Source organism: Strigops habroptila, chromosome 3, assembly GCF_004027225.2.
Source record: "Strigops habroptila isolate Jane chromosome 3, bStrHab1.2.pri, whole genome shotgun sequence".
In the NCBI taxonomy this organism is placed as follows: domain Eukaryota; kingdom Metazoa; phylum Chordata; class Aves; order Psittaciformes; family Psittacidae; genus Strigops; species Strigops habroptila.
Genome location: NC_044279.2, coordinates 7409713 through 7423558, shown reverse-complemented (window position 1 = coordinate 7423558; position 13846 = coordinate 7409713). Strand labels below are relative to the sequence as shown.

At 44.2% G+C, this 13846-nt stretch overlaps 1 protein-coding gene across 6 annotated transcripts in view; it reads left to right on the top strand.

Moving 5' to 3' along the window:
* The window catches only part of FRMD4A (FERM domain containing 4A), a 372724-nt gene that overhangs the window by 306470 nt on the left and 52408 nt on the right, over positions 1-13846 (top strand). For all 6 annotated transcript variants that reach the window (XM_030478613.1, XM_030478614.1, XM_032919794.1 and 3 more), the window contains 3 exons: positions 7351-7416; positions 7605-7662; positions 9439-9525. In XM_030478613.1, coding sequence (XP_030334473.1) covers positions 7351-7416; positions 7605-7662; positions 9439-9525 — 211 coding nt within the window. The remainder of the gene's footprint in view (positions 1-7350; positions 7417-7604; positions 7663-9438; positions 9526-13846) is intronic.

Below are 13846 nucleotides of genomic sequence, written 5' to 3'. Positions count from 1 at the left end.
GACTCATTGCATGATTCAACACAAGCAGAGCTCCCACCCTGGGCCTCAGTTTCCCCATCTGCCAAATAGCTGCAGTAATATCTGGCCAGAAAATTCACTCCAAACATGCAAGTGTCCTGATGAAATCAAGAGGCTTAATGTGCCATTTCCTTTCCCAGCACTTTGCATCTCTGCAAAGAGTTTGCCCAGTTCGAAATATCGATGTTTTGCACTGCTCTGTGTTATTGTTGAGTGATTGAGCTTCATCTTGCAAGTATCTGTATGGCATAGCTGAACTAAAAGGGATTTATTTTTCCTTTTATATGAACTAGTGATGTTTGGAAGTGGATGCTTGGGAGCTCTGTCTTTATTACACTGAAAATTAAACCCAGGGTAGGAGCAGGGTCACAATTAAGTTTGGGATGCCCCACACATAGATTCTTTGTACCACCCTGCCTATGCCTTTTATCTGTGCAAATAGGAAAGAATTTGGGGAAAGACTGTTCATTAATGGGGAGATGCTTTCACTTGATTTTCTGCTTGTTCTTCTTTCATGTCTGCCTTTAAAGTATTAGGCTATAAGCCTGGGGGTGGGAGTGAACTTCTTTATCTGTTACTCTTAAATTCTGCATCTTGGTAATCTGAGGATGGCAAGGGGAAACATCCGTTTGTAGTTTCTGATCCCGATTCTTCCCTTTGCCAGGAATGCCATCTGCTTCTGCTAGCATGGCTACAATGCCAGAATTAGCTGTACCTCGTGTCAAGCTGTAGGCAAGCTGGGCTGTGAGGTCTCCAAGTCACTTTCTGAGCACATTAGGAGATACTCAGAGTCCCCAGCTGAGTTTAGGAACACTGACACAAAAGCTGTGGATCATCACAGTCTGCTGGTGTTTCTGTCTAAGAAACAAACCAAATCTGTATGAAAAACTGATAAAATGTAGTCTGCCATTTCACTTCAAGAAGAATGGGTTCACTCTTTGGACCATTGCTTTCCTTCTTCCACAAACAAATCCACACACTGACAAGCAGTACACCTCCAGCCTGGTCTGGCTGACACACTGGTAGCTCAAGCTAAAAGCCACCTCAAGAGGAGCAGTGGGAACAAGTAGCCATGGGCAGGGAAGGCAAATCTGACCCTTCAGCAACAATATGGACTTGAGGTGCCTGCCCCCACTGCTGTGTTAGTCAACATGCCAATGTTATGGACTTCCAATGGGAAATCTCAGTGAGGTCTGGGACTGTCTCTGTCCGTAGGACGCTCTCCTTGGGCTTGAGCTACGTTGAGTCACCTGAGGCAATAAGGGCCATGTAAAAGCTCATGCTGAGAATGTATTTACAGCTACACACAAGGTACAGCACTTCTTGCAGCTGTACTTCATTTTGTGGCAGTTCTCATGTGATTGAGGAGAGGTCGCAAGTTGGGAAGTCGGTCGTTGCCAATGGGGTAATAAAACCAGTGGCTACAGTCCTGTGACTCCCTTGTGAGTAACACTTCAGTAACCAGGTCTGAGACCTCTTATACATCAGTAGTTCATTACCTTTTAACGGTGGCTTTTTCATAAACACCCTCTGAAACACTGAATGCTCTCAAGAAGAGGCTGCTGGTGAATTAGACGAAGCTTCTAAAGTACAGATCAAACTTTGATGGTGTAAGAGGGGAGGTTTTTAGAACTGTGTATAGAACATCCTCTATACTAATTTCATCCTGTTCAAATTTCATCCTGTTCTTTTCTGTCAGCAATCAGTTTCATGCTGCAGTTCTTCAGCATTATCACAAAGCAGTAACAAGTGAATTTCCAACTCTGGAAAGAAACATATAAAACATTAGGGATGGGATGGCTTTAGTTAAAAATAACCAAAAAGAACCCTGTGCTATATTTGTATAAGCTGAAATGGTCTAAAGGAGATAAAATGGATAATCAAGTAAATACTATAGTAGATCTGCATGAAATAATATAACATTTGCATCACACACCAGGAAAAAGTTGCTCCTATCAAATACAGTAAGACCAGTGGGATGAGCACTGGATTCTTAGATGCAGCAAGGGCTGAATCAGCCCAGGTTGGTGCCTCCAGCTCCACCTTCGTGGAGTCTCCTGGTTGTGTACCCTTGCTGCAGCCTTTCCCTTCACTGTAACTTCTTCTTGGATGTTTGTAGACTTCACAGCAAAGTGGAAGGTTGTAATTTTCACATCAAGTTGCTGTTTCCAGCTTTCTACAGATTAAGAAGAATCAGATGCTTGTTCTCAAGCATCACTTAGCGTCACTGATCACGGTTGAAACAAGAAGGGGCTTTTTGGTGGGTTGGTTTGTTAGGTTTTTTCCTTGTAAATGAAAACTGAGCTTCTGGTCCTCCCAAACACTCCAGGAACCAGGGACCTGAGTTGTGATTTCTCTTGCCATGCATGGAAACAACTGACAGTGTTTATTATTTTAGACACAAAACTAAACACAGAGGCTGGAGAGAACCTTTAGAAAATATGTTAACTCACAGTGCTCCTTTCCAGCCACTGTCATTGCACTTTATCTCAATTTGGATCTTCTCCAGCAAGCCAGCCCAGTAGTAGGTTGTCAGTAAGAAGGCAAGGAGGAGATGCAACAGTGCAGAAGTGGATGCTAGAATGGGATTTTCAACAGTCCAAGGGGAAGATAGACTTCTCCCAGCTCCCAACAGACTTTAAATGCAACTTTAAATTGATTTTAGCAACCTAAAGCATCACTGTTGCCAGAAAATCCGCCTCGGAAAATCACTCTTTAGTTTCTCTAACACAACACAGACCTGAGGCTCTGACCCTGAGCTTGGTCCCTTTGGCCCAAGAGATGCTCTGCTGGCTTCAGTGAGACAGTGTATGACTGCAGATAAAGACTTTAGGAAGTTCATGAATATCATCAAAATGGACAAATCAGGTTAGAAACAAAACAGCAGTAATGGAAACAGAACAGCAATGAGTAGACAGCTACTTAAAACAGCTCAGTGTGCCGGAAAGAGAGGGGGGCAACCAATTATGTTTGAAAATCTGGATCTTAGGATGAGAAACTCTGGCCTTGCAATTGCTTGAAAGTTGTCTGCTGCCTGTTTTCTGAGCTGCTGGGGCAGGAGGGAGTTCTTGGTAGTTGTAGAGATCTCTATCGGAGTTGCCTGCTGCAGTGTATCATCCATCTATCAATTTGTGCAGCACTGGGGGGGAATGTTCTATGAGCTGACAGACAGATGGTAGGGCTTCGGCAGCGTCCGTGTCTCCACATTAGTCAAGCATCCTCTGTCAGCCCTGTGCTGTGAATGAGTTTCTGTCTCACTGCCGCAGCAACGAGGCAGAGCAGGGGGAGAAGAGACGTCAGCTGGGGGTCCAGGGGGTGTCCCAGCACTGCCCCAGCTGTCGGTAGCAGCATGGCAGCCGCTCCGAGATGAACAGCTGAAGTGATAGGGGACAATCTCCATAAGCTCTGCTAATGCTCCCTCTGACACGTGAATGGTTTTGCTTGTTGTCACTGGCACATGCGGGGCTCACCTCTGTGTCCCAGAGCTGCAGGTAGAAAGTGATCTCTGTGCTGGATGATCCTTCTTGCACAGGGCAGGGGGAATGGAAAGGAAGTTCAAGGAACTGTTAGAGGAGCAACTGTCACACAGCTGAGGTGGGATTCTCTTCATCAGGGACTGTAGCAATAGGACAAGGGGAAATGGGTTCAAACTGAAACAGGAGAAGTTCAGGTTAGATATAAAGAAGAAGTTCTTTACTGTGAGGGTGCTGAGGCACTGGAACAGGTTGCCCAAAGAAGTGGTTAATGCTCCATCCCTGGCAGTGTTCAAGGCCAGGTTGGACAGAGCCTTGGGCGACCTGGTCTAGTGTGAGGTGTCCCTGCCCATGGCACGGGGTTGCAACTGCATGATCTTAAGGTCCTTTCCAACCCAAACCATTCTGTGATTCTATGACTCTAAGATTCATCTGACCAGGACTGTGTCTTCAGTGTAGACCTTCATCTGAGCTAGGCGCCCTCATCTCCCTTTGCTGTCAATGGAGAGAAGCAACAGTAACCTCCTCCCAAGGAAGCCATCTGAAATAGATTGGATAAATAGTGCTCTGGAGTTTCTCTTTGTGCCCCCAAAGTGTGGCCAGCCCAATGTTTAGAAAGGTGAAAGGCAGCAGATCCCACTCTTAAATATTCATGGCATGATTGATAAATCAGGCTTTATTTATTTGGCCAAAGAAAGAAGAAACAAGGATGATACTTACCTGGCATTTAACATCTGTAGACCTCAAAACATTATACAATGGAAAGGGAGATCATCAGTATCTTAACAGAGCAATGGAGGCATAGGGTTGCCTGCATTTGTTTAGGAAAACTGGATAGAGCCTGGACTATCCCACATCTTCTAGTATGGGTTGAGAAGATAGATAACTTCTTCATCCCACTGTTCAGGAAGGCTCCCTGACATCTGATCTGTCCTTTGAAAGAAAGGGGCCATCTATTGGCCTCCCTACCCAAGGGATATGGTCTGGGAACATATCCATCAGTTTATAAGAATCATTTTTAAGGAAGCAGCACATCTGGAATCACATCAGATAATCAGCATGTAGGCGCATCTATCCTTTTCTTGAATGGCATCAATATTAGAGCTTGATCTGCGCAATAAACGCACAGAGTGGAAACCAAAGCTATGAGCATTTTCCACTGGAGAAACTCCATTGTTTTCTGAGAAGTCACTCCTGGTTTGTTCCTGTCTGAGGCAGAGAGGAATTGCATCCACATGTAATCGTGTTTTTAAGAGGTAATTTCAAAGGGCTGTAAGCCCTCTCTGTCTATCTTTTTTATTAAGAATGATGTATTTTGGAGATCTTCCAGTACTGAACACTCATGTAATTCAGTTATTGCTCCAAAAGTAATCCTGTTTATGACAATCATGGCAGGAGACCTGGGCTCTGCCTAGATGTGCACGCCCATAACATCTGTGGTACTTGCTTGCATGAGTGGTCTGAATATGGTTTCATAGATGTTGAATTTACAGCTTACAGACCATTTCCTAAGCATTAAAATTATTCTGAGGGATCTGATGGGAGAGCTGGACCATTCCTTTCCGCATGTAATTTGTCACTGACTCAGGCAGCACCATATACCTGCTATGGCCAGCTGGTCAGACATCACTTCATCCTGCCCCAAAAAGAGCCCTTTTATTTTTGCAGGACAAGTGAGGGAAGTCACTTGGTTAGTAAGGACAACAGTTACTCTCAGACAAATGACAGGCTTGTTGGGGGAACAGTTGGCCGTGCTGACAATCCAACAGACCATCTACTTTGAACTGCTGTGCTGTCTACCCTGGGGGTTCTAGTCCTCTCCCTGCATCACCAGGGATGGATGCACAACCCTCAGCTCGCCTGTGCCAGGCCCCATGTGTACGCACAGCACATCTTGTTTGTCACCTCACAGTGCAGTTTGTCCTCCTTGTGATGCCACAGAACAGATCATCCTGTGTGTGGCCTCTACCTGTAACATCCCTGAGGGCATTATGAAGGCTGTGCCCAGCAGGGGAACGGGAACTTCCTTGTAAAAGAGATTCTGGCTCCACACAGATCTCTCTGGCACAAGGATGCGTATGGGGAAAGCAGCAATGAGCAGACATGGCTGTGTTAGCAGCGCTAGGGAAACACTTTACAGTTTTCCACAGAAGTCCCAACAGGCATCTCTGAGCAGTTGCAGTGAGGTTATCCACCAGACCACCCCTCACCTCTGTGCTCCTTCACACTGTCTAGCAATAAAAACAGCTTCAGTTCTACCTGGGGAAGGATTACCACATGGTGGACATCCATGTGGCTGCCTTTAAAGGCCCTATTAGGGGCCCCAGCTGGACCTAGGAAATGCAGGGAGGGGGGAATGCCAGTTCCCATTGGCCTAATCCACATGCAGCATGATGGCATTAAATAGACACTTGGTACTACTGGAAGCTTATGCAGTTCAAAGTGGGGAGGGCACAACAAAAGTAGTTTAGGTTTCTCTTGGACTGGCAAAGTCTGTACAGTATCTCTAGGGGTACTCACCAGATTTCCCATCCTTGGTGTTACAGCATAAGAGCAAGAGATCAGGTTTAAACCTGAGGACTTCAGTGTTCTGTCATGCCAGTGTAACAGAGCTGGCCCTGTGGGCATGGGAGTTAGAGTAGAACCAAAGCCAGACCAGTCTGAAAGCACCAGGCTTGGCGGCTGTGATGACTTGCATGGCTGAGGGGAGGAATGTGATTGAAATCAAAGGAGAGCACTGTGAACCTTTCAAAGGAGATCCTTGGCTTTTAGTGTGCCATGCTGTGACCTTGCTAGCACAGCTGATTGTATGATCAAATAGCTCTGGCCCCATGCTCTCCTGCTACCCATTCACTGGAGAAGAAGGAATGAGATTCTTTTAAAGTGAACTTACAGATGTCTCTCAGCCTGGCATTTTGGGTCATGCTGCTCTGCTCTTGGATGCTACATCTCTACCGTATAGGAATATGTCTCAACATAGATTCTCAAAGTATAGGAGAATGTCTCAACATGCATTTATCAAACACACCCAGAACTGTTCACTGACACAGAGGCTCCCTGTGGAACAGCCTCCATCTACATCTTAGTATAAATGTTTTCACCTCTAAAGCAGCGTTGGGAATGAGCCTTGGACTATGCTAATTCCCAATACAAATCCAGGAATTGCCTGAGGGAATGCAAGTTATTATAACCCAAAACCATGCAAAGGCAGATTAGTACTTCAACAGTTAAGGGACCCAAGTTTGAGTGCCTTGGAAACATTCCCTGCCACTGTGTACCCCGCTGTTACAGACATTGCCCCTGTGGACACTAGGAATTCAAATCCTTGCTGGGAGATTGCTCCAGAGTACTTCCACTAGTGCTCCTGTACATGGCTTTGTGCAGTTGCAGTTGGGACTAATCTGTGAGGCTTAGGGCTGTTCCTGGCCACCAGTTTCTGAAAGCTTTGCTGGCTTTCAGACAATGTGGTGGGCTTGGAAAGAAGTTGCACCAGCGAGGGCAAAGCAGAACTTGAGCAGTTTCAGCACAAATCTGTTTGTCACACAATGTAATATCGTGGGCATCACTTGTAGGTAAGGAAAGTCATGCAGAGAGGGGAAAGTCTGCACAAGCAGATGATAACATGTTTTGAGTAAAAAACGTTCCTTCAGAAAACCAACTCTCAGACAAACACTTCTATTGTCAGTCTGTGAGTCCCCCCTTTTTACCCTGAGCTGCATCAAATCCCCTTGTCTAACACTTTTGCTTGGCATCTTTTGATTCCCTCTGTTGGTATCTGTGTTAGCAGAAGTATCTCTACACCTTTTGGCAAGTTTCTTAGTCTGCCACTATATAAAACATCTCATTTCTTCCTTTCCAGTGAGGATCGGGTCATTGAACATTACAAGAAACTAAATGGACAGACAAGAGGTCAAGCAATTGTGAAGTAAGTGAAATAAGAGTGACTTGTTTTATCAGGATATATTTACACTAGACTGTAAATACAATATGTAACCACGTCTCCCATCTCATCAATGCTTTTTTTTAAGTATTTCTGCACTTTATTTATTAAAGCATTTTTCAGAACATCCTCTCAGCTCCTCAGACATGTTATTCTCTTGTGTTGTTTTGCAGTTACATGAGCATTGTAGAATCCCTCCCAACATATGGAGTGCATTATTACGCAGTAAAGGTACGTGCCTCAAAAAGGGTCATTTATTGAATTAAACTGTTGTTGGAGAGAGGTACAAATAACCATCCTGCTTTCAGAATACAATACATTGCTACTAAAGCCTTGTTTCACTTCCTGTGGTAGGATAAACTTATTTCAACTGTATAGTGAATGTTTGGTAAATACAGCTCCAAAGAGGAAAATCCTGTTCTTGGAGATAAAACTCCTGCAGTCCTATTGTGCTGGACCTACTCAGACCACAAGCAGCAGCAAGCTCTGGGGGTACCAGTGAACCAGCACCAAAGAGACAAGCACATCATTGGCAGACTTGATGCTTCACCCCTTTTCGTAGTTCCAGGAGGTCAGATGTCTCCCAGCCAGCATATCCATGAGAACTAACTAGAGCCAGCCATGACCTGCAGACTGCAGCTCCCTTCACATGAGATATAGGTGGATGGATACAGATACAGTAAATCTTTTTAATTCCAAATCATTGTTTTAGACTCTTAAAGATAACACATCCCCCTCCCCAAACAGCTCTCTGCTTCTAACTATGTAGATTTAATGCAGGTATTCATTAAATCTCTCTTTTCTTTTGTCTAATGATTTGTCACCAGATCCTTCAGTCTCATATTATTATTATTATTATTATTATTATTACTTCCCAGCTGTATAAGGCTCTTAGTATTTTTTTAAGTAGAGAAATCAATAAACATATAAAGCAAGCTAGATCCACTCCCCAGAGCATATTCCCTCATCTATCACCCCTGAAGTTTTGATGTGTTTCATCATTATCTCTCTGCACAGATCGTAAGGCTTTTCATACATCTGTAATGTGTTGCACACATGGGGTATCATAAAAACACAAATATCTGACAGTACCTGAGTCATTTCTAGTCTATTCCTGCTAATGTGTATAGCATTTTGTGAAAAGCAGTAGCCTCATCTTTTGCCAGAGGGCAGGATCCCTCCAGCACCCTTTGCATCCAGATCTCTTGGACTACTCTAGATCAAGAAAGATCTGGTGGATTGGGCTGGGTGTTCAAGCCTGCAAACAACTGAGAGCTATTCCAGTGAACTCCCCATGATCAGTAGGTGCCAGTGAGCAGCAATGAGGCAGCAGATATTGCACATAATAGGTTTGGCTCCTGACTGATGTGGGGGTTTTGGGTTTGCTGCATTTTACCCTGCCATTCTCTATCACATTAACAGAACAGATGTAATTTCATTGAGGACTCCAGTTCACTAAATTGCAAAGAGGCTGGTATCAGATATCAGCCATTACTCCTTAAGGTCATTTTATTGCACACTCAGACACAAAGCAGTTGAGTCCAAGCCTGTCAAACCTTATCACTTGGTAGCTCTCAGATCCCATTACTGCTGCATTTTCAAGATTCATGCTAAAATCCCTCCACATAATTCAAGTCAGCTGGGTGATTTGCTTTCCTTTCTCTCCAGTCTCTGAGTGTTCAGACTGAATAATTTACAGGGAAGAGAAAGAGGATGCACCACAGCACAAGGGACCCATGTCAAACCTCCCCACCTCCCCCAGGAGCATTCTGAGTACCTTGGTCACATGTGATGCATTTTAAATGGTTTTATATATCATGGCCAAAACTGAAACAGATCTCTCCTAAACACCAGGGAGCTTTGTGACTTGAGGAAATTCAGCAGGGGTAAATTTAACAGCACCAGAGATATTGCTTAGAAACAAGTCCTTACCTTGAATAACAACCTAGGAAATCTCCAGCATTTCCCCATCCCATTCAATATAACTCCCTCTGGTTTTTCTTCCAGGACAAGCAGGGAATTCCTTGGTGGTTAGGACTTAGCTACAAGGGGATTTTTCAATATGACTACCATGACAAAGTGAAACCAAGAAAGGTAAGTGTTTACTTTTCTATCAAGGTCTGGGCTTGCCACACATGTTATAGCTTGATTTGAGGGTGTGATGTACAAATGCTGGCACCAATTCATGTGATTTTGAAGGATGTTGATTTTCTCCCAAACTTGCCTGAATGTCTGCAAAGAATTAATGGACAAAAGTAGCTCTTAATGTATTAGATGTTGTGGTATGGGGGGAAATAAACATCACTTAATCTTGCAACTTACACTTCTTTTATGCGTGGTTCATAAGACATAAATGGGAACTGAAGGATTGATGCTCTCAGATGCTGGAGGCCTTCTATCCACTGCCTGTGGTGGGATTGAGGGTGCTCAGCCAACCCTTGATAGTGTATTGTCAAGCCAATGATCTGAGAGAGAGAGCAGAAGAAACAGGAAAGCTTTTTCCATTTAAAAATGTCATTGTTTTCCCAGGAGCAGCATTACATTCGATAAGCAACAGTTTTCCTAACTGAAAAGTTAATGTCAAGCTAGCAGGGAAAGATGACTTTGATCATATGCCTACAAAAAAAGGCATGAAAAGGTTTGTGCCCTGTATCTGATTTGTTTAGGAATTTTCCTTTGAAATAGCTCACAAATCCAAGCACAGCATGCATCAATCTGATCACAAACCCAGAGCTTGGTCAGTGATGACCAGTCATTCTGGTTTCTTTATTTCTATTTTAAATGAAGCTTTCCGTGCCTCTGAAAATCAGGATTTCTCTCAGTCCTTCCAAACTGCCTTTGAGAAATAGGCTAAGGAATGTCCTGTTCATTTGGGAGGAGGAATGTTTTGATCCCCTGAGCTCATCCTCCTAGGCAAACCCATGTGTTGTGATTTTCCTACCTAGGATGCCATCTAATATAGAAAAAGCTCATCTATGAGCACATGCCCTGCAGGTGGGCATGCACAATCTGTTAGCAACAGAATTTGTTGTACTGCAAACCTGTGGAGACATCGGGAGGCAAGGTTTCAGGCTTGCTTGCAGGCTGCAGAACTGGATGATTTGGAGCAACTAGGCAGCAATTCTAGGGATGCAAATGCTTCCACACTGAATTAATGTACTGCATTTCTCTCTGCATTGCCTCTGTGCCAAGATCCCCCCTCCCTTTCTTTCACCTCTTCTGATCACACTCAAGTTGGACACTGCCTGGTGCTCACAGATAGCATCCTCTATTAAAATAAATTAGAATCAAGGTTTTGGTAGAAAACAACTGCTAAGGAGACAGCAGGAAACAATAGGTGCATAGATTAGCCTTTTATTCACTGAAGGCTTTTTATCCATTGAAGGAAAGGATGAGGGGAGTAAGGAGGTCTTCACAGAGCATCTGTGCTCTAAAAGACACACCTATTTAGGATCAATCATTACCTGCAGGGCAAGCCATAGTCACACATGATAGTTTCAAACATGCCCAAGCTAGGTGTTTGCACCCACATACCTCCATTAGTGCCAACCCCCCAGGGAAAACATGTCCTTAAAAGATGCCTTCAGAAGTCAAGTCTTAGTAATAGAAGCATTTCTGTGGAGGAAAATAATGCCCTGCCACGACGGGACTCAACCGTTCAGAAGCTATAGTCATTTTTATCAACCCTGCTGGGATTAGAAGGTTGATGGAGAGCATGAGAGAAAAGAAAAGGTCAGGTACTCTGATTGCATGAGAGGAGACAGGCATTTCCACCAGAAGAGTCAAGCCTCCTTTCTCAGCTTCTCTACTTTCTTTTCTTCTCAGCCACTCAGGTTGATCACAGCATAGGTTTTAGAGCTTGGTAACATCTTGGCCAGCCTCTGTGTCCCCACCAACCTACCTCCAGCTTTCACATTGCCCCTTGAATCAGGGGCTGTAAGCATCTCCTACCATTTTTCTGTAAGTGTAACCCTAAAAAATTGTAATTTTTCTCTTTATCGGGAGAAAATGATGTATGAAATCCAGGACACCCAAACCAGTGGTGCCACCTTATGCATAAACCACTGAGAACTTCTGTGGCTTAGCAGTAGTGGTCATAAATCTGAGAGGGAAGGTTGGGTGGAAAGGGAAAGCAGGAATTTCCGGCCTTAAATTTGTCTATTGCCATAAACCAGAAACCACAGCAGTGAAAAGACAGGCTAGATGAGCATTTCTCTGTTACATGATGCTTGCAAACCCCATCTGTTGGCAGGGCTAGTCCAAAATGTGCAGCCTAAATCAGAGAGAAGAGTGATTGAGGCTTCATTATTTCTTCACAGAGTGCTTTTACCCTCTGTGGAGCAAGTAAAAAGGCTTCTTACCCTACACAGGTGGTAAAACCCCTCTGGCAAGAGCAGCTCAACCGCCTCAGCAAGGTGCAAGGTTTAATCTCTGCTAATTAGATTGTAAATTTGCACTTGATAACCCTGGTTTCTGGGAGCTTACCATAGTGCCTTCATTTCACTACACCAGCATAGGCTGGTTCAAGCCTTTGCTGTGCAAAGGGGAAGGGTAAACTTTAGCGAACTTTCTGAAAGCTCAAATGGGGAGGGAGGGAGATTCTGTCTCCTCTGATCTTTATTTTTGTGTTCCTGCACATTGCCAATGCCAGAAACAAATTGAAAAATTACAGTGGAAAAATCAATCTCCTTGGAAGAAACACGAGCAGAAAATTGTAGCAAGAAACCAGCTGAAAACAAGATATTTACATTAAATGCATATAAAAACCTTGCTTGTCTTAAAAGGGAGGTTGTAATGTTTTCCTATATGTCATCCTAGATAGATTTCCATGGTTATTGTGTTTGCAAGGAAAGCTGTAACCCACGCTAAGCAGCTGAGCCTATATCTCAGGCGATCCCATTAGCAGTCAGTCAAAACCATGGTTTTATTCAAGTGCTGGAGTAAATCAGCCATGTGTCTCTAGAAAACTAACTAGGTTTGTCAGCAAGTTGGATGAGTCCAGAGAGGAGAATTGAGGCTGACACAAGGCCAGAACTTGATCTTGCCTGTGCTGTTCTCACTCAGGCAGAAGTCCTCCAGCATTACCGGGGATGCAGCTGAGATGGGGATCTGGCACCCAGTCCAAGGTGGTTCAGATGGGAATGCAGGGCTATTAAACTGGAATGCAGCTTGTGCTGGGCTGCAGAGCCTAATGTGACTCTGTGCTTCTGTTCTGTTCCCTCCTGCCTGTGCTTGAATTCCATGGAAGCCCTGGAGCTACCCAAAGCCATCACTTTGAAGCTTATCATTCTCTCTTCCGTATGTTCAGGGGCTAGCTCACAGACTTAGCAAGCCCTGCCAAAGGCTTCCTCTTGCATGTTGCCTGTCTGAACCCAGATACTGTCCATACCAGTTATGATCTGATAGTTGTTCATTCTTAGGTATTAAATAAATGCAAGAGTTTTGGTATACTCCACAAAATCCACTTGTGCAGCTGAACAAGAAGAAGGGAGTGTCAAGAGAGGAAGGATGGCTGCCGTACTGCTAACCATATGCTAAGGCATTCTGGAAGTTCAGTAGTGGCTTGTAGAACCAGCGTGTAGCACCAGCACACAGCATCCAGATGGTCAGGTTCCAGCTCCCTCTGCCTTAGACTGAGCTTCTACAAACTCTTCCCTGTGAAAAGGCCCTTCAAGGCTTGGCATGCCTTGAAAAAGCCCAACAAAAAGGAGTCATCGTCCTGTTGGGCTCTACCCAGTTTGGGTCAGCACCATCCAATATTCATGATAAACCAAAGCAAATTCTTTGGAACCAGGTCTTCAGAGAGGATGTGCCAGCACCACTCTCCCACAAACCACTGAGGCTGAGATGACCAAACCCATCATTCTCAGTGAAGGGTCATTTGAGGTTTGTTTTGGAGTTGCAATTGGAGAGCAATTGGAAAGAAAGAGGAAGGGACAGCAGCCCCCTGAGTGAATCTATTGTCTGTGAGTGGTGGCTGCTCATTTTAACCAGCAGGCAGGGATGTAACTCCACTCCATCCCTAGAGACCTGCACATGCAGTGGAAGCGGCATAGCCTGGAGCTGTAAGACCTGCATGCCCAAGCAGTTGTAGTAGCACCAGGCATATCTCTGTTGTTCTAGTGAGATATTCCCACTGATTTAAGAGCCCAAAGGCATCTTTTAGTGCATAAAGCTTAACAGTTAGTAAACAATTAACTCTAAGCTGAAGAGTGAATGATTAACAAAGGCAGCCAAAGGACTTCCATATGGCCAATAAACAGGCAGAGAAAATGTTTAACTTGTCACCAGAAATAAAATCACCTTAAAGTGGGGTCTGATATTGTTTGTTTGCTTTGCAAGAAATACCCATTTTCTTCCACAGAGGGCTAGTGGCAATGAAACTTAAGATGAGCCTTTTTTCTCAGGCTCATAA